Source organism: Grus americana, chromosome 2, assembly GCF_028858705.1.
Source record: "Grus americana isolate bGruAme1 chromosome 2, bGruAme1.mat, whole genome shotgun sequence".
NCBI lineage: Eukaryota > Metazoa > Chordata > Aves > Gruiformes > Gruidae > Grus > Grus americana.
In genome coordinates, this window is record NC_072853.1 from 18,015,563 (window position 1) to 18,035,733 (window position 20,171).

The 20,171-nt window shown below is 36.5% G+C and overlaps 1 protein-coding gene across 1 annotated transcript in view; it reads left to right on the plus strand.

The window, feature by feature from the left end:
- The window catches only part of CSMD3 (CUB and Sushi multiple domains 3), a 721,079-nt gene that overhangs the window by 382,198 nt on the left and 318,710 nt on the right, over positions 1 to 20,171 (plus strand). The window contains exon 14 of the mRNA XM_054816701.1: positions 19,836 to 20,018. Coding sequence (XP_054672676.1) covers positions 19,836 to 20,018 — 183 coding nt within the window. The remainder of the gene's footprint in view (positions 1 to 19,835; positions 20,019 to 20,171) is intronic.

A 20,171-nucleotide genomic window follows, 5' to 3' on the forward strand; every position in this document is an offset into this window, starting at 1 on the left:
TGCTTACCAGCAGTGCTTATCGGCCTTCATATTGTGATGTCTGTAATAAGCACTCTTTAATCCCAGATGTAACTGTGTGGGTGTTCCGCTTAGTTATTCCATGAGTTGACTCCTTGTCATTTAATATGTCATAGCCCCATACTCTCATGTGATCCATTTAGAACCAAGGTTCTCTTGATTTTTCAAGTTAACATAAATGTTGTTGAAACTTACAGCATTTATAATTCATACATTAGGTGTGCAATAGTTCTTTAATGCCAGGAGCGCAGTCTCATATTTATGACGAGCAGCAAGTGTAATAAAATACATAATGGCCATTTGTTCAAAGGCAGTGTAAAACAGAAAGTGTTGTCTTCTCCTGAATAGCTCTTGGCTACTAATTTCAAATCTATTGTTTCCACTCTTTTTTTTTTCTCTGTTACACAAGTTAAAAAAGTATAAAGTTATACAATATAAAAATAAATTATTGGCTTAACTGGTCTTTCCAAGAACTGTAATGCTGGATTCATCTTTAGCAGAGATACCTGCATGACATATTTACAATACAGTGAGTATAGAAAATATATTGTTTCTTTAAAGTTTATTTTGTATGCAGAGAAGAGCAGTAGGTAAAATCTGGCCAAAACAATAGCTCGGGGTCAGCATGCTAACTTCTGATGAACTATAAAAAGAATAAATTTGAATATCATTTGATAATTTGCACTACTGTGCATCATTGAGGCAGCTGAAAAGCTATATCTAGTAAGCAAAATAAAGTAATATGAGTAAGGATTTGGACCTAAGGACAGTCAGAAGTCCCTTCTAACCTAAACTATTCTTTGAATCTATGTTGTAACTTGTATGTTATGTTGTACATCGATAAGCATTATATGTCCGTAGGATGTCTGAATTTCCTGAATTATATGAACTTTATTTTATCTTTTCTTCTCATATTTAATGAAAATGCCACTAATACAGATTATAAAAATAGGTCTATGTAATAAACCACAAACCATATATCAGTGCAAATTAAAAGGCTAATGAATGGTTATAAACAGCTCTTGAATAAGTTTTGAATCATTCTGAAAGTGTTCTTGTTTTCTGTGACCTTAATTTCTCTTATATTTCCATTTTAATAAATAATATAAATATATTATAAGTTGTTTAAGCTGTCAGTAAGGTTCAGTACAGTGAGCAGGTGAGGCAGAACATGAGAGGAGGAAAACGATAGGAAAAATAACTGATGTGCTTCTATACGTTGTTAGATGGTTATGTTCAACAGCCTGCAGTTAATCTAGAACATATAATTTAAAAAGGCATTAAATCATCAGTTAAATGTCTTTATCACTTAGAAGCCAAAATTTTTGTTCCAGTCATTAATTACTTATTTTAATCTTTAAAACATTGGGTATTAAATTGAGTGTACATACAATTTGGAATTTTATACCTTTATTTCATGCTATTTAGATATTTCAAAGTCTTTCTCATGTTCAACTATGCACTAAAAGCAGATCACTTCTGCCTTTTATAGACTGAGATTTGCTTCAATTCATGGATTGGAAAATTTACTCTCATCATCACATTCATATCTCTCCAATATCTAAATATTTCTTCAAATGGCTTGGACACACAGTCATAGTAGTGATCTTGCTGGTGTTTTTACATGATGGGGAAGTACCTTTCTTAATTTTACTTAATCTTCTCCCAGCCATATGCAAATAATCTTTTCTCTGTAATTTCTATATTTTAACCATAATAGAGAGTGAAACAATAAAGCACATTATCGGTGAAGATGATGCATTACTTTGAGGTTGAATCATTGTTTTTCTAAGCTAAGACCTAGTTTAATTATTCTTTATTTTACCATTTAGAAATTGAGCTTTAACTATTTAGGCTGAAATTATCTGTACTTGATGGCTGTCTCACTTAAAATGCTTACAGGCATAATCAAGCAAAACACTTCAGCAGCTTTGAAGAACATGGCTTCAGGAAAATACATCCTTTTGTAGCCATTAAAAATAATCTGGCAACCTTTTTGATAAGTTCTAGCATTCTTGCACATTGAAGCAGTGACCTGAAATTTGGCAAGGGGATGAATGACTAACCAGATTCAGTTTGTAAATTTGTAAAATTCCAATTTGTATATGCTTACTCACTTGTTTAAGATGTTTTAGGTTACAGAAACTAAAATCCCCGAGAGCTTTATCCTTATCCAAGCTGTGGTCTAATCAGAGCTTCTAGCAATATTTGTCTCTCTTCTTCTTTTCTTTTTGGGGATGGGGGTGTGTGTGAGAGTACACCATTACTGATTTGAAACAAATCTACATTCAACAACCACCTCTAGATGAAATTTAGATGCATCTCTGTGGCTGGCTGCTACGTGCCCACCAAGCTGCTCTCACTCCCCCTCCTCAGCAGGACAGGGCAAGAAAATAAGATGAAAAACCTCATGCGTTGAGATAAGGATAGGGAGATCACTCACCAGTTACTGTCACAGGCAAAACAGACTCAACTAGGGGAAGATTAATTTGATTTATTGCCAATTAAAACTAGAGTAGGATGGTGAGAAACAAAAACAAAACTAAAAACACCCCTCCACCCCCTGTGTTTCCCAGACTCCACTTCACTCCTTCATTCTGAACTCTTCTACCTTCTCCTGCCTCCAAGCAGTGCAGGTGGATGGGGAATGGGGATTGTGGTCAGTTCATAACACTTTGTCTCTGCCACTCTTTCCTCCTCAATCTCCTTCCCTGCTCCAGCGTGGGGTCCCGCCCATGGGATACGGTCCTTCATTAACTGCTCCAGTGTGGAGTCCTTCCCACAGGCTGCAGTTCTTCAAGAACTGCTCCAGCATGAGTCCTTTGCATGGGGTGCAGTCCTTCAGGAACAGACTACCAAAACCTTGTCATGGAAACCCAGTACAAACTGACTACATGACTTTTATAGGAGTAAACCCTGCTCTGTTTTTACAGTGAATCTAGGAATTGTCTTTTTTGTGTGTTTGTTGGGGGCAGAGAAAATATTTGTTCTGATTTTTTAGGGTTGTGGTTTTTTGTGGTTTTAGTTTTCTTTTTGGTCTGCCCTTGTTTCCTTTTGGAAAAATATAGTTGCCTTGTGCCAGATGGGAATAACTGACCAAACTAGAAAGAAGCAGGATGAGGGATGATGGGACCAGAACCCTGGGAGGGCAAGAAAGTAAGCCACATATTGACAGTCTAAAACCATCTGAAGCCAAAGCTCTGTGTAGAGAGGCCTCTCGCAACAGCAGTGGAATGGAAGAGCTTTACCACTTAGATAAGTGAGATGCACCAGTTAAACCCCATATAAAGAATATGTGATGAATAAATAATTTTGGTATGGGTAGTAATAGTAATACACATTATAATATCATTTGTCATAACATTGTGTAATAGTGGCTAGGGGGAGTAACATAAGTCACAGACAGGAGGATTTTGCAGATGTAGACCCCCAATAGACAGGTGTTTTGACGTAGTGTGCTTAGTCTGAGAAAATGTCAACAGACAATATGCAAGCTAAAATGAAAGTTGATATTGAGGAACAAATATCACTATAAACGATAATTGTCAGTCTCTTGCTGCGTAATTCATGTCATCTAATTCTAGTGGAGAAGTTCAAGGTTCCATCATTTCCCATAACTACTGGTTTTTTCAGTGCTGTGTAAGTATTTATTTTTGCCATTCATGTTATTACTCCTGTGTGAGTGGATCAACACAGAGGTCCAGCATATTTTGGGTTTTTTTTTAATAGGTATTGGTAACTGTTTCTCTACAGACTTTCTTTTTTTCTCCATTTCCAGACTTTCAGCTTGGCTGGGTGCTTCATCCCAAATGTTATACCTTCATAATAGATTTCTTACCAGCCTCTTTTTCCTCATCCTATTGGCACTGATCTGACCAGATACAAGGGAAATTTTAGAGTGTCCTTAAAATTCTTGTACAATGTTCAAATGTTTCTAAGACAAAAGCAAGCTGCAACAAATAGTCTTACATCCTGACTAGATGTTTAGCTCAGCAAAATTGGAAAGTCTTAATGATGATAAGGTTGCTACCAAATTAAAAAATTGGTGATGTTGTGTAGTCAAAAGTGTATTCAGAATATGATGTGGATAACCATAATGGAATTATCCAAGGCATTGGAGGACAAGATTTATTAATTGACATTAAAGAAGAGTTGCAGAGTGCGTGGAGGTTGAAAGCTGCCTGCCTCGATATTGTCAGTAAGAGTAACATCAACAGGTTTGAAAAGTTCTACAGATGATAAACTAGCTGCAAATAAATTCACAGTTGTCAAGAGATAAACTCTGGATGATAGCTTTAAAAGTCTTGAGTTTGGGCTTCTATCTGCACATATTTACCATATAAGAAGAAAAAGGACAGCACTATTTGGAACAGAAGGGACAACAGCATATCTACGGGTCTGCTAGACTCCCATAGTACTAGAAAAAATCTGCTGAAATAGTTCATTTTAATTTATATAATCTTCAAAAGTATACTGACAGATGGAGATGAAGCTATTGAATCTATTGAAACATTCTATTTTCATGAAGGTTTTCTAAAGAGTGAAAAGCCTTAGTGAAATCATCAATGCTACAAATGAGTTTCCTGCTGCAACTTATATTAGTAAAATAGTATATTGCATGTTTTTATAACTTAGAATATTTTGTAAACATTAAAGGATCACATTCTCCACAGCTTCGATCTCTTTATGGTGACTAACAACATGCCTATATTTTTCTCACCAAAATCAAATGATTGAGTCTGTGGAAGAAAACCATTCTTATTTTAAAATGAGAAAAGCCCCATCCATTTAAATAAAAAGGATTCAAGCACAGAAATTATAGAATTTATGTAGCTGCTAATAAATGAATTTTAGGCTTAATGCTACCTTAAAAATTATTTCAGACGTTTCTGCGTATGGTCACTATTACCATGTTCAAAGTATACAGACTGAAAACACAGCTACAGCTGTTGCTTCCAGTCACTTATTTTCCTAAAAAAGCCCTTCAAAGTCAAGAATTAGAAAGATATATTCAGAAGGCACCATGCAGTTTTTGTTAGCATCTTTCTTCTTGGAATATTTCTGTGGTTTTGGCAATTCTCTTGCAAATATTTTATTAATTAAGAATATTTTTTCAACTTCCATTCACATTATTATTTCTTTTTGACAGGCCAAGCAGTGACTGGTGGCCTAAGGGATATTCTGTGTATTCTTATTGGAACAGTTCATGTAAAGGATCACAGACTTAAATAAGATTCCTTGGTATTATTTTCCCTTTATTCTTTCTTGCTAGTGCCTAGTTTTTATAGTTACATAAGGAAAACTGACAGCGTAGTTGGTTGCTATTAAAAGTTAGATTAGGGGAGAGCTGCTGAAATTGGTAATTCTTCTCTCTTTAACAAAACTTTGTTTTTTTGGAGGTGTAATTATGGATCCAGAATGCGTAACTGTATTTCAACTTTTAAAATAAAAATATTAATACTTGCATGAAACTTTCTTCAAATTATCCAGTGATCCATCTTTAGTCCAGCTAAAGTCAGGTACATTCAGAAAAAGCTGCCAGGAATTAGTTAACTATGCCCAAATGGAGTTCCTCCAAGATGAAGTAGCTGTGTTACTGGAAGCAAACGTAACATATCTCCTTTCTGCCCATCCTCTAGATTCTTGGCAGAGGGGAGTTAGCTGAAAGGGAAAGGTGTGGTTGATTCACAGAATCATAGAATCTTTAAGGTTGGAAAAGACGTCTAAGATCATCAAGTCCAACTGTTGATCCAACACCACCATGTCTATTCAAAGCTGTAGTGACTGGGTTGAATAGGCAAACAGGAACATAAGGATGTATATAAACACTGCAGCTTCAGAAGAACATAGTGGGAGGATAAAACATGCCTCCCCTGACGTGCATCTTCTCTTCACATCAAAATTATACTGAAACAGAACAAGTATTACTGTGATAAGGCTGAAGGAGGAAGGCCATATCGATCAGGTTTTGGGGAATAAAATTGTGCAGGAAGCAGAAGTCTCTTGAGTGCAGCATAGATGGAAGACAAACATTGGTAATGATTCTCAAAACTTTAAGTGACAGTTTAGCAAATGATAAAATACTAGCTGGTTTTTGCAAGCAAATCTGGAATTAATAAGATATTGGGATTTAGCAATATTTCCACAGAAATTTAGGAAATACTAGAAACAAGGAATTTGGAAGAGGAAAAATGGGATTACCCATTTCTCTAACTTCTTTGATGTGATTCAGTACTCTAGTATTGGTGCATGGCTGCTGGTTTCTAGCTGCTTCAGTCTTGTGCCACCAGTCACTGCTTGGCCTGTCAAAAAGAAATAATAATGTGAATGGAAGTTGAAAAAGACTTCTCCTTCAGTCACTGTAATGGTCCGAGAGCAGAATGATCACTGGATTAAAAAAATATGTACTTATATTTAGATTTTGATGTGTTTATTGTTTTATTTAAGTTTTTAGGAAAAAGAAACAACCAACAAACCACTCAAAAGCTAAAATGTTGATGACTGAACACATACTCATAAAGGAGTGGTTAATGTTTTATTTATTCAGTGCAATTACCTGAAATGAATCAAAATACTATCAGCATCAAACCCAGAACCCAGAAAATTCAGATTTAATCTTAAACTAATCCAAAATCAAAGTGAAGAATAAATTTGAGGTTAAGTTTGGCAGAAATTAAAGTACTGAATAAAAAAGTGAGATATGGAAATCAGCTTTCCACGGATCCAGGGGATCTCTTTTATGCCTCTAGCATAGTATGAAAAAGAAATATAATACAGCTTTTTCTGTATGCTTTATACTATTCTTACTATTCATTTTAATACTTGTATCTATACGTATTATAATGGCTACATACTTATTTCTTGTATCTTTTACTTAAACGGCTACCTTCTGTAATGTTCATTATGGTATTAATGGTATGTTACATAAAATCAAGCAGTGAATTTCAAAATATACCACATCAATGATGGCTTTGTCAGTGACTTCAGAGGATTCAAGTATTAAGTCTACAAAAAATTCTTTATGGTTGTCTTTAGAATTTTTGTACATTGAAATGTCTGTGTTATATGTTCCAGCTGCCCTGCACTTTTTAAGGATTTCTTGCTGCATTTTATGGTCTACTCATCTATATGGCAATATATATATCTGTATGGCGATACCATAAATCTCCTAGCTAGTCAGATTTGAGCCTCTGATAAACTTTTTGTAAAATCTCTGGCCCTCAAGCGCATTAACAGTACTTTTCCTTGGCTTTGAGTATTGTATATCTTGCATTCTCTGAAATACTTTTTAAAATTGTTCCTGTATGAAGTAAGATTGGAGACGTCTCTTAAAGGAGTTGCCTGTGTTTGGGGATTTGGTACAACTATTATTTTCTCCTCTCAACCCTCCCTTCTCCCCTCCCCAGCCTAACACCTTCCTTATATTTGTCTATTACTGGATTATTTTTTTTTTTAGAAGCCAACTAGAACCCAGGAATAAAGCAGATAGACTTTTTAATTCATGTTATGCCACATTAATTTCATCACCAGTTTGGCCTAGATAACTACTGGCCCCAATTTTATTTTTTGATGTACTTTTTTTTCCTGCTAAAAGTGTATCATCAGTGGAATTTGCTACTGTCTGATCAAATACATGACGAATAGGACAAAATGGCTAATGCAAGGAAAACAAACAAATAGTCAAACAAAAACAAAAACAACAAAAAAAAGAACATGGCAATATTCTGTAGGAATCTATGTTTTCCTAAGGTGAATGAATAGGTTCATCCTCAAACAGAGGTACCTTTGGACATGCAGACAGAGCAAGGTTTCTTGAGTATTCGTTGAAATTAATCCACATTCTTATTAATTTCATTGAAATTTGGGCAGCATCATGATTTCTAAAATTCATAAACAAAATCAATAATCCAAATAAGAGATAAAAATTTAGATTAACTGTATGTTCAAATAGATTACACAATGCTTTAAAAATAAATTGCTTTAATGACACCAAGTATTTTAAAAAATGAATATTCTTCTTGAGCTACTAATGATTTCTTCATGCTTTGGTTTTTTTGAGGTGGTAAAGAAGGTTGCATTTGATTCAAAGAGCTTGCAAATAGTATGTTTGACAGGCTATGTTGTGTAAGGAAATAAATAAAGTGGATATGAGTCATCTTAGAGTTTTTCTGAGTAAACAACTGTATTTTCTCATGAGTTCGGGCATCAAATCAGACAGTGTTTTTATTTTGGGCGGTACATAAAATTTACTTCATTCCCACAGCATGTACTCAAAGATAAAAATATTTCTACATACTCCTGTAAATTAGGACTCAAAATTCTTAACAGGGTAAGCTATTTTTGTGTGGGTTCTAAATACTGCTAAGCATGTTGATAAAACACAGTATACAGACTAGTATTTCTTCTGTCTTTCTCTTAGAATTTAAATATTTCTGTTTATGCTTTTGGCTGAAATCACACTTAATGCCCCAACTGTTCAACTGAGTGGACTTTTGAACTAAGTAGCTTTTAAAGAAAGTGAATAATGGGAGATGCCAGCAAGGTAATACCTGGTAGAATGTTATAGAAAGGACAGTTAAAACACAGAAAATAGTATTGTGCTACCAGAATTTTTAAATTATCCCAAAGACTGGTGTCTGTACATTTTAATATGTATTTTAAAGGGTTGTATAAAAAATATCATCCTGAATTAAATTCTAAAGACAATTCTTTAAAGAGAAGAAAGATACGACATAGTTGAGGAAATTTGAACATTTTCATTTATTTTTTGGACTGGATATTTTAGCATTTTCATTTATTTTTTACTGTGTTATTTCAATTTGTATGTAGAAGTATCTTCTCTTTTTTTTCTCAAAAAAATATGTACTTGAGCCCCATCTTTTTTGAACATTTATATGAATAAGAAGTCCCATGGTGCTATTAAACTGTGTGTGGATAGCATTCTATGGGGCAGTTCATTTTCTAAACTTAAATTAAGAGAGTAACTTATTTTATTGGATGTGCAGTTATTATGTAAAGCCCCACAGGGCTCATTCATTAGCTGGGCCAGCTTATTGCTAGCTGAGTAGTACATAACTCAACTTCAAAAGACAGAACATGACACTGAACAGGAAAAGAAGGAAGTATGTATATCCCTATATTTTATAAGCACCTACAGTATATAATAGAACATAATTATGAAATATTTCATGCTTATAGTAAAAAACATTAATTAATTATACAATAAAAATCATGCAGATATAACTGCTGTCTCTCTGAATACTCTATTGTCATGGAAAATGGCTGTAACTAGTTTTTCCTTATACTAGAAATATTGGGCACTTGTGACATACATTAAATATTACTTTTAATGGTGGCTGCCATTGTTTTCCCACTGCATTTTCAGAGGAACCTTATCTGACTTTCTCATAAGTGACCTTAGCCCCATTACCCTCCCTCAATTAATTACGCTTTTTTTCTTTATGAAGCGCTCACATTCTGGCTCGTCACTTCACGTGATCAGGAAATGAGAAGTACCCTGACAACTGGCACAATTCAGCAAGGGTGTGGAAGGTTACCACCACCTACATAGCAGGGAAAGAACAGCTGCTTCTTTTATAGATTATTTTTTTCACCCTAGAATTTCACTGACTGACTCTGTACCCTTGGTTGGGTGCTTTCTACAACACATTATACACTAAACGTCTGGTGAATTCATACAGGGACAAGACCTGACTATATGCATAAATCCTCCTCTCCTTTCCCGCCTTTGCATACCTGTTTTTTCTGTAAGGGAACCCAGGAGCACAAAGAAGGTGCTGCAACACACTGTGATGGGTATCTCACAGCTGGAGGTCCTGTGGAGTGCACCTTCTCATGGATTTGATACAGACATAATTCCATCCCACTTGTATTTGAACTCAATTCAGTGAATTTGAATTCATTCCCTATTCGCACACTTGTTATTTGCTAGAAAAATAACCACACCACATATAAAAGCAGGTCTTTCTTTCCTATCTTTTAGGAAAACTAGCAAAAAACCCAAACCAAAATAAGTATAAAATCTTTTGTGATCAGAATTGAGGCTAAATAAATTACAGTACTTGTTCTGAGTAAGAACAGTGGTTAAGCTGTTTCCATCTGAATGTGAGGAAAAACTTCACTTTGAGGGTGACAGAGCACTGGCACAGGCTGCCCAGAGAGGCTGTGGAGTCTCCTTCTCTGGAGATATTCAAAACTTGCCTGGACACGATCCTGTGCAACCTGCTCTAGCAGGGGAGTTGGACTGGTTGATCTCCAGAGGTCCCTTCCAACCCCTACCAATCTGTGATTCTGTGAAATTCTTTCGTATATCGGGAATTCCCAAGACATGGAATCTGTAGATGAAAATCTGATAGTTAGAATGAAGCAAGGGGATTAACAGCCAAAATAACTGAAAATCACATGACTTTGGGCTCTTTGTTCTTTTGGAAATCAACTTCCATCTTTTGTTTATAAAAATACTCATGCTTTAACAGTAACAGTTAATAAACCAAACTATTTCCTTTATTTGAAGATACATATAAACATAGTAATGTTTAGGAGAAGGTATCATCTGTTAGGTCATTCAAATTGCTTTCTGTTTTGTTTACTGATCGTAGCAATACCTAAACCCTATTACATGTTAATGTGACCAAACCTCCAATCTTTTCCCAAGTAAGTGGGTAAGAATAGTCTAAGATCTTGCTGAAATTTGTCCATTAACTCTTTGTCTGCTATGTATCTTTAAGATTATTTTTCTCGAATATATGTACCACAAAGACATATGGCATAGTTTATCAATTGCTTGTGTTGTCATCTTAATTGACACTGAGAAATATATGTTCTTGATTCATAAGTTACTCATTTTTATTTTCCTGCTTGCTGCTTTTTGAGTGTTTTTTTTCCTTATGATTTAAGTTATATTGTTCAAGATAAGGTAGATGATGTGGTGGGTTGACCCTGGCTGGAGGCCAGGTGCCCACCAAAGCCGCTCTATCACTGTCCATCCTCAGCTGGGCAGGGGAGAGAAAATATAACAAAAGGCTCGTGGTTCAAGAGGACAGGGAGAGATCACTCACCGGTTACCGTCACGGGCAAAACAGACTCAACTTGGGAAAATTAATTTAATTTATTACCAATCAGATCAGAGTAGGATAATGAGAAATAAAACCTAAATCTTAAAACACCTCCCCCCGATCTCTCCCTTCTTCCCAAGCTCAACTCCGCTTCCGATTTCTCTCCCTCCTCCCCCCAGCAGCACAGGGGGACGGGGAATGGGGGTTGTGGTCAGTTCATCACACGGTGTCTCTGCCGCTCCTTCCTCCTCAGGGGGAGGACTCCTCACAGGATGCAGTTCTTCATGGCACCTAGAGCATCTCCTCCCTCTCCTTCTTCACTGACCTTGGTGTCTCCAGAGTTGTTTCTCTCACATATTCCCACTCCTGTCTCTGGCTAAAATTGCTCTTGTTTTTTTTTTTTTCCTCCCCTTCTTAACTACATTATCCCAGAGACGCTACCACCGTGGCTGATGGGCTCGGCCTTGGCCAGGGGCGGGTCCGTCTTGGAGCCGGCTGGCATTGGCTCTATCGGACATAGGGGGAGCTTCTAGCAGCTTCTCACAGAAGCCACCTGTGGACCCCCCCCCGCTACCAAAACCTTGCCATGCAATAGTATAATACGTATTATGTTTGTGTGGCAAGGAACCTTGTGCTTTGCAAGCAAAAGTTGCACAAATATATAATGGTATCTTTTCGTAGATCTTTGAATAAGCAAGTCCTGCAGTGGTAACACTGACATGGCAATTTCACAACTAAATTAGGTATATAATGCATATTCAGTAATGTATATATAAATTATAAATACCTTCATGTTTCAAAGTGTGATTATATATTTTTTTCCCTATTATCCTGCAAAATGCTAGCATGTCAATATACGATGGTGAATGTTTGTAGCAAATTCAAATATCAAACAGCCAGCTTCATTCTTTTTGAATTACACACTGGAACTCTGCTTCTTTTCACATACTAATATTTAGTTAATCCAGTATGCTTTGTTTCATCAAATATCCTGTAATTAATTCAAATGCAATTTTACTAATGACAAAACAAATATAGTTGTCTGTCATATTTCCATTGATATGGTCAGTGAAATATTAAAAAATGCTATTAAAGAGTGATGGGTCTTTCCCTGGTATTTCCCTGAAGTACTATAGATTTTGAATCTCTGCTGAAGTGATAGCAAGTCTTCAATATTGTACTTTTCCACTGTGCACCAGTGATTGCTTTTCTTTCAAAATTGTTTTCCCTTTTAAGAATCACATTGTTATCTTTTATTTTCCCTTGAGTTACAGGAAGGAAAAGATAGACAAGTTACCTCTTCAAGCTGTAACTCCTTCAGTTCTGTCAAAATGCATTTGTGTAGTAAGTGACCATTTCTTTTCCCCAAGGCCCATTTAGTAACCCCCACAATGTGCTTGTCCTTCACAAAGACAGAGGATGAGAGAAAAAAAACCATTTCTCTCTTGCTATCCCTAGCCTGGTAGCTACTGTAGCTTTGGGGTCTCCCTTCAGTACATCACTAATTGGAAATCTACAGAACCCTTCAGTGAGATACACAAAAATAACAAAAGGATAACTTAAAACAAAATGAGATAGTTACCTTAATTTTCTTTCTATTTTTCTTTTATTTTTTCCCTTAATTTGATAAGTTTTCTAGATATTTCTTATTAGAAAATATGCTGGCAATTACAAGCTCCATTCAGTGTGCTGTGACCACAAACATCAATCTTGTGCACCAAGTTTCCAAACTAATGAGTATCTTAAAGAGTCTCAACAGGAGTTAGATTTTTTTAAAAAGTTAGATCTCTAACATCATCTGAAATCATGCCTCCTTTTACTGTTAATGTCCTTCTATGTCAAATAATTGCTGAAAACAAAAAAAGATTTATTTATTTTCCTTCTCAAATGTCTTAAACCTCAAGAGATCATGCCTGATTCATTATTAACACATTTAACAAACTGTATTTATACTTAGAAGTATATATTTTTTTATAAGCCTACAAAGAAAGAAAGGACTATCTAAAGGAAATAGTATTAGCATAAGTATGGATTTTTCTTAGGCACAAATAGCAATACTCAGCTATCTCTTATTGTAGCCAACATGAACTGCAAATCTCAAAAAGCAGAAAAAATCATAAAAGATCACATAAATCAAAATGTAAAAGTACAAAGTAACCAAAACATAAAATAAAATACGAAAGTGGGCTTAAGCAATAAGATTACTTTTGACTTTTCAAAGGTAGTAATTATATATAATAAACTTCTTCCAAATGCTTATACTATGCAATATCCTGTAGAAATAGTGTTTTGACTAAGATATACTCCACAATAATTTCTGTTGTGAATTGCAACTTCATTATACATGTGCATTATATGACAGAATGTATTATTATTAATGACATTTTTACTCCAACTAAAATGTTAAACTGGTGGACTCTTATGTGCAGCTTTGGTAGGAATTCAAGGTATGTTTGAGGAGGATAGCCCATAATACCCTTTATTTCTCTTCACTATTTGGTGACTCATATTGAAGTTTCCAATTTTTTTTTTTAAAGTTTTAATTATGGCATTACTAATAGAGCTGTTTGAAAATTTACTGTTTCTTCTGCTAATCTTAAATTTAAACCATAAATAATTTTTATTAATCATAAATGAATTATTTACAATGAGGTACTATTGTAAGTTTATCAAGAAATGAGACTTTGTCAGGCTCTGAAACTAACTTCTTAGAAGCTGTTGAAACAAATATGCAATGCAGAGAAGCTGAAAGAAGAGTGGAAGAGCTAGCAGTAAAAAATGTGAATATGAATATAATTTGCCCCCTTAGTGACTTCAAACAAAGATGAAATAGTGGTCTTTCCTAAGATCGTGTTATTTAAAATGTGATTATCTGACAAAAGCCCAGTAAGCAATATTTTTTTCCTGTCTGTTTCAAAGGAAGTTTGTTGACATTCTCTAAACAAATCCAAAAGCTATTTGCACTTCAATTAAAAAAAAAAAAAAAGTTCCTAAGGAAAACTAAATAATGACAAAAATATTCTGCTTTAAATTCAGAAATTAACTGATGCTAACATGAAATTTACAGCATATAAAAGTGATGTAAGCAAGGCGTGCAGGACAGATTAAAGTAATAAAGATTTGCTATAAATGTAAACGGATATGAATGGGGTTTAGCGATTTAAAACTATCATTCAAATAGCATCTTGTTCAACTTAATTCCATTTATGAAAGCAAATGAAATATAAGCCTATGGATGTAATCTCTCAAATACAGCAATCACATAGTATAAAGGAAAATAGTAATTTTTTTCCAACTAACTCCTGTAAATAATTATACTCTGCCTAAAAATTATTTGAATGCAGAATCAGTTCCTTTAAGTTTTCCTAATAGGGATGTCTCACTGTATCAGCTTTGCTCAGCTATATATCTTCTTAAATTTGACAAAAACCATGAAAACTCTTACTATTTAGGATAAAATAATAATTAGAGAAAGCCATTGGCCCAGCTACATCAGAATAGTAACCAATAGCCCCAAAAGAGAATAAATATAAGTAGGTATGACTACATTTACTGTCTAGCAAATATTCTATAAGAAAACTACATTAAGTTACTTGATGTACTCACTTGTTGGAGAACTAGTTTATAGAAACATTCGTTTTCCCAAATGAAATGTGAAGTGACTTAGGCACTTAGAATATTATTAATCTATCAATCAGGACAGCCTAGGAAAACTTTGTAGTTCTGTGGTGGTTAGACACTGAGTAGTTCTGTAGGTTTGTCATCAGCAACACTGATGATAGGAGGAGTGAGTTTGTGTCTTCTTTGGGATATGTTGTTTCTTCGGGACAGGTTTAACTTTTATTGGAGGTCTGTGTTCTGGGGAGTGTTTTAACCTTTTTTTTTTTTTAATTATGAGTTATGTTCCTCTTTTCCTAGAACTGTTTGAACAAATACAAATAAAGCAATAAGAAATATTGATGTTTGTTGTGCTTTTTGAGAGATGGTTTTGTTTTGTTGGTTTTGATTTTTGTTTAATCAAACAGAATAAGAAAGCCTTTCAAATATCTTCAAAGTATTTTTTTTAAATAATCTTCAGCTCTTTTTCATTTCCATATTGAAATGGAATGTTCTTTATTTACTTTATTTACATTTCAGTTGTATTCAGAGCATTAATAGCTGAAAGCTTTCACAAATTAGGTGTATTGCTGTTGGCAATATGACCCTACAAAAATTATTTGGGTTGAAATCAAAACACTTGCTGTTTGTTTGTTTGTTTGTTGTTTTTGTTTTGTTTTGGTTTTGGTTTTTTTTTTCCTCATAGTCAAACTACCAAATGTGGAAATGTAAAAAAGTGGCAGCAAGACCTTTAAAGAGAAATTTTCAAAATATGGTATAGGGATATTTGTTACTATTATTATTACACATGATATATTAATTTTATGTTAAGATTTCTGTCCTTTTTATAGTTAGGATCTCTCATGAAAGAAGTTTGTGATAGTTGGGATAGACAAGGAAAAAAATACTTTGTACTGAATTTCCATTACCTCTGTACCATATTTCCTGTATTTGTAGATGATGAATGCATTCCTAAGATTCATATCTTGAACACAACATTTTCTTTGCAAGTTTCTAAGACATAACAGACTGCATCCAAGGGTGCTGAAAGAGCTGGTGAATCCTTGCAAGGCCACTTCCTATCACCTTTGACAGTTTTTCAAGCTTAGGAAAGATCCACAAAGACTGGAAAAAAGTTGTATGATCTTCAACAAAAGCCAAAATCTTCACCTATGCAACTGCAGGCTGACCTTTATTTCAATTCCTGGAGAAATCAAGGATCAAGTCTTCTTGGAAGCCATTTCAGGCACATGAAGAAAGCGATGGTGAACAGCTAGCATGAATTTACCAAGCATAAATCACACCTGACCAAGTTGATTTCTCTTTTATAATAAATCACTAGGTCACTGCACAAGGGGAGAGCAGTGGATGTGGCCCACCTCAACCTTAACAAGGCTTTTCACTCTGTCCCTTCGTCTAGAGTCAGATATGTGAATATAATGTCCTGACTTGGATGCAAGAATACTGTCAGAGATAACCAAATGGATGAAAAAAAAAAACCAAACCAGCAAATCAAAGAAACATATACCCCCTTTCCCCAAAATAATAATAACAACAACAACAACAACAAACAATAATAGTAATAAAAAACCAGTTGGTGATAGGATAGAGGGTAGTGGTTAATGGATTATACTGTACTGGAGGCCAGGAGCAAGAAAAAACAAAGGAGTCTACTCTGGGATATTCCATTTTGTCATTGGCTGTGAAGAGGCTATGAAGTACAGTCTCATCCGGTTTGTAGATGACATCAAACCGAAAGAAACAGCTGAATATGCTGAAGAACAGTGCTGCTATCCAGAGGGACCTATACAGGCCAGAGAAATGGACCTAGAGGAGCTCTATGAAATTAAAAAATGGCAAGTGCTAAGTCCTGCACCTGGGAATGAATAACTCCGGCACGCAGAAAAGGCTGGGGAGTGGCCCTCCAGAAAAGGCCTTGATACCCTGGTGGACAGCAAACTGAGAAGGCCAAAAGCATCCTGGGCTGGATTAACAGGAGCACAGATTGATGGAAGTGATTATTCTCCTTTACCTGACCCTCCTTAGACTCCATCAAGAAAAGTCCATCCAGTTTTGAGAGACTGATTAACTGAAGTGAGTTCAGTGGAGGGCTGCCAAGGAACACTTGCCCTGTGAGGAGAGCCTGAGGGAGCTGGACTTGTTCAGCCTGTAGAAGTAGGGTCTAATATCAGCCTGCCAGTAGCTATGAGGAGGTGATTGAGAAGACAGAGGCAGGCTCTTTACACTGGTACATGATGGAAGGATGGGGTGAGAATGGGCTTAAGTTAGAACAAGAGAAGTTCAGACTGGATATAAAAAAAAAATCTCCCACATGGACAGTCAAGAAGTGGAAGAGGTTGCCCAGAACAGTCTCCATCCTGGGAGGTTTTCAAGAGCCAACTGGATAAAGCCATTAGCAACCTGGTCTGACCTCAGAGCTGAGCCTGCTTGGAGCAGGAGCCTGACTTAGAGACCTCCTAAGGTCCCTTCCAGGGCACCTCTGGGAACGAATCAGGAAAGCCTGCAGGGAGGGGATCAGGAAAGCCAAGGCACAGCTGGAGCTGAACTTAGCTAGGGATGTGAAAAATAACAAGAAAGGTTTCTTCAGGTACATAGGACAACAAAAGAAGATGAAAGAAACTGTACTGATAAGCAAAACCGGAGACCTTGCTACAACCGACATGGAGGAGGCTGAGGTACTCAACAATGTTTTTGCCTTGATCTTCACTGGCAAGTGCTCTAGCCACACCACCAGACTCACAGAATCTGATGAAAAGGACTGAAAGAGTGAAGTACTGCCCACTGTAGGAGAAGATCAGGCAGGTTCAAGACCGTTTAAGGAAACTGAAGGTGCACAAGTCCATGGGACCTGATGAGATACATCCGAGGGTCCTGAGGGAACTGGTAGATGAAGTTGCCAAGCCACTATCCATCATATTTGAAAAGTCATGGCAGACTGGTGAAGATCCCAGTGACTGGAAAAGGAGAGACAACCCCCCCTATTTTTAAAAAGGGAAAAAAGGAAGACCTGGGGAACTACAGCCCGGTCAATCTCACCTCTGTGACTGGCAAGGTCATGGAGCAGATCGTCCTGAAAACTATGTTCAGGCATATGGAAAATGAGGAGGTGATTGGTAACAGCCAATATGGCTTCACTAATGGCAAATCATGCCTGAAAAATTTGTTGTCATTATACGACGTAGTTACAGCATTGCTGGATTGGAGCAACTGACATCATCTACCTGGACTTGTGCAAAGCATTTGATACTGTCCCACAAAACAAACTTGTCTTTAAAATTGGAGAGACATGGATTTGACGGGTGGACCACTCGGTGGGTAAGGAATTGGCTGGATAGTCGCGCTCAAAGAGTTGCAGTCAACAACTCGATATCTGTGTGGACACCAGTGACAATTGGTGTCCCTCAGGGGTCCACACTGGGACCAGTAGCATCTTTGTCAGGGACATGGGCAGTGGAATTGAGTGCACCCTAAGCAAGTTTGCAGATGACGCCAAGCTCAGTGTTGTGGTTGATACTCTAGAGGGAAGGGATGCCATCCAGAGGGACATGACAGGCTTGAGACGTGGGCCCATGTGAACCTCATGAGGTTCAACAAGGCCAAGTGCAAGGTCCTGCACATGGGTCAAGGCAATCCCAAACATGGATACAGGCTGGGCGAAGAGTGGATTGAGAGCAGCCCTAAGGAGAAGGACTTGGGGGTATTGGTGGATGAAAAGCTGAATATGAGCTGGCAATGTGCGCTTGCAGCCCAGAAAGCTAATTGCATACTGGGCTGCATCAAAAGAAGCATAGCCAGCAGGTTGAGGGACATAATTCTTCCCCTCTACTCGGCTCTCATGAGATCCAACCTGGAGTACTATGTTCAGCCCTGGGGCCTCCAACATAAGAAAGACATGGACCTGTTGGAGCGAGTCTAGAGGAGGGCCATGAAGATGATCAGAGGCCTGGAACACCTCCCCTATGAGGGCAGGCTGAGAGAGTTGGGATTGTTCACCCTGGAGAAGAGAAGGCTCCAGGGAGACCTGTATACCAGCTTTTCAGTACTTAAAGGGAGCATACAGGAAAGCTGGTGAGGGACTGTTTATCAGGGAGTGTAGTGACAGGACGAGGGGTAATGGGTTTAAGCTGAAGGAGCGTAGATTTACATTGGATATAAGGAAGACATTTTTCACTGTGAAGGTGGTGAGACACTGGAATAGGCGGCCTAGAGAAATTGTGGATGCTCCATCACTGGAAGTGTTCAAAGTCAGGTTGGATGGGGCTTTGAGGAACCTGATCTAATGCAAGGTATCCCTCCCTGTGGCATGGGGGTTGGAACTAGATGATCTTTGAAGTCCCTTTCAACCCAAACCATTCTATGATTCCGGCTTGACTTGCCCTGTGAGCTTGTGAAATGCATATGGGTGGAAATGCTTTTTAGAAGATCCTTCCGTGCTTGTAACTACAGTAAAAGTTGAGGACAGTATGTAATTTGAGAGAATATCATAGCTGTAACAATTGTGGAAATAAGAGGGAGTCATTCAGATACAATGCAGTTAAAACTACTGACATAAAATGTTATTTGAGTATTGAGTAGTTCTTTTTGCATGTGTATACATAATGTGTGTGTATATAAATGTATATATGTGTATATATACTTATATATTTATGTATAGTCTCCTTTTGACTTTGGGCAATTCTTTTTGTGTCACTGCTTCCTTTTTTGCCATGTCATTGGTTCATCAATTTAAGCTGTATTGGAACATGGACAGTGTTTACACAGTGGGACGCTGGTCTCTGTTGCTAGTCTTAAGTGCTCGTGTACTACAAATGATATTGTACTTGTTATTAGTATTGCCTAAAATTTTACAAAATAAAATAAAGTAGGAATACTTTTCCTTATATCCTTTCAATTTCAAGTACTCCATTAACACAAAGAGCTCTGATTTTTCTGATATCCTTACACAGAATTTACTCCTTAAGAAGCTGGACTATAGAATCAAACTCAGTAGTGCATTTCAGCAACTGTTGTTATGTAGATGATTTTCATTTGCTTATAAAAATGTATAGTTATTTTCTAGATGTGAGCATATACCCACAGTTTCTTTTATTCTTCCATAAATAAATTCCTTATTTATTTCAACAGAAATTGAAAAGGAAAGCTGTGGGGATCCTGGAACACCGTTGTATGGTATCAGAGAAGGGGATGGATTTTCTAACCGTGATGTTTTAAGGTTTGAGTGTCAGTTTGGATTTGAATTAATTGGAGAGAAATCTATCATTTGCCAAGAAAACAACCAGTGGTCTGCAAACATACCAATCTGTATTTGTATGTACCAAATATTTTTTATTATATTAATACATACCATTATGATATGTTTTTCCTTATATGTAATAATTGTGTGGTTGATTGAAGAGTAATCACAATGCAATTAACTCTCCTGACAATATGAATTTACTTTTGTTCAGTGGTGGGTTTGCC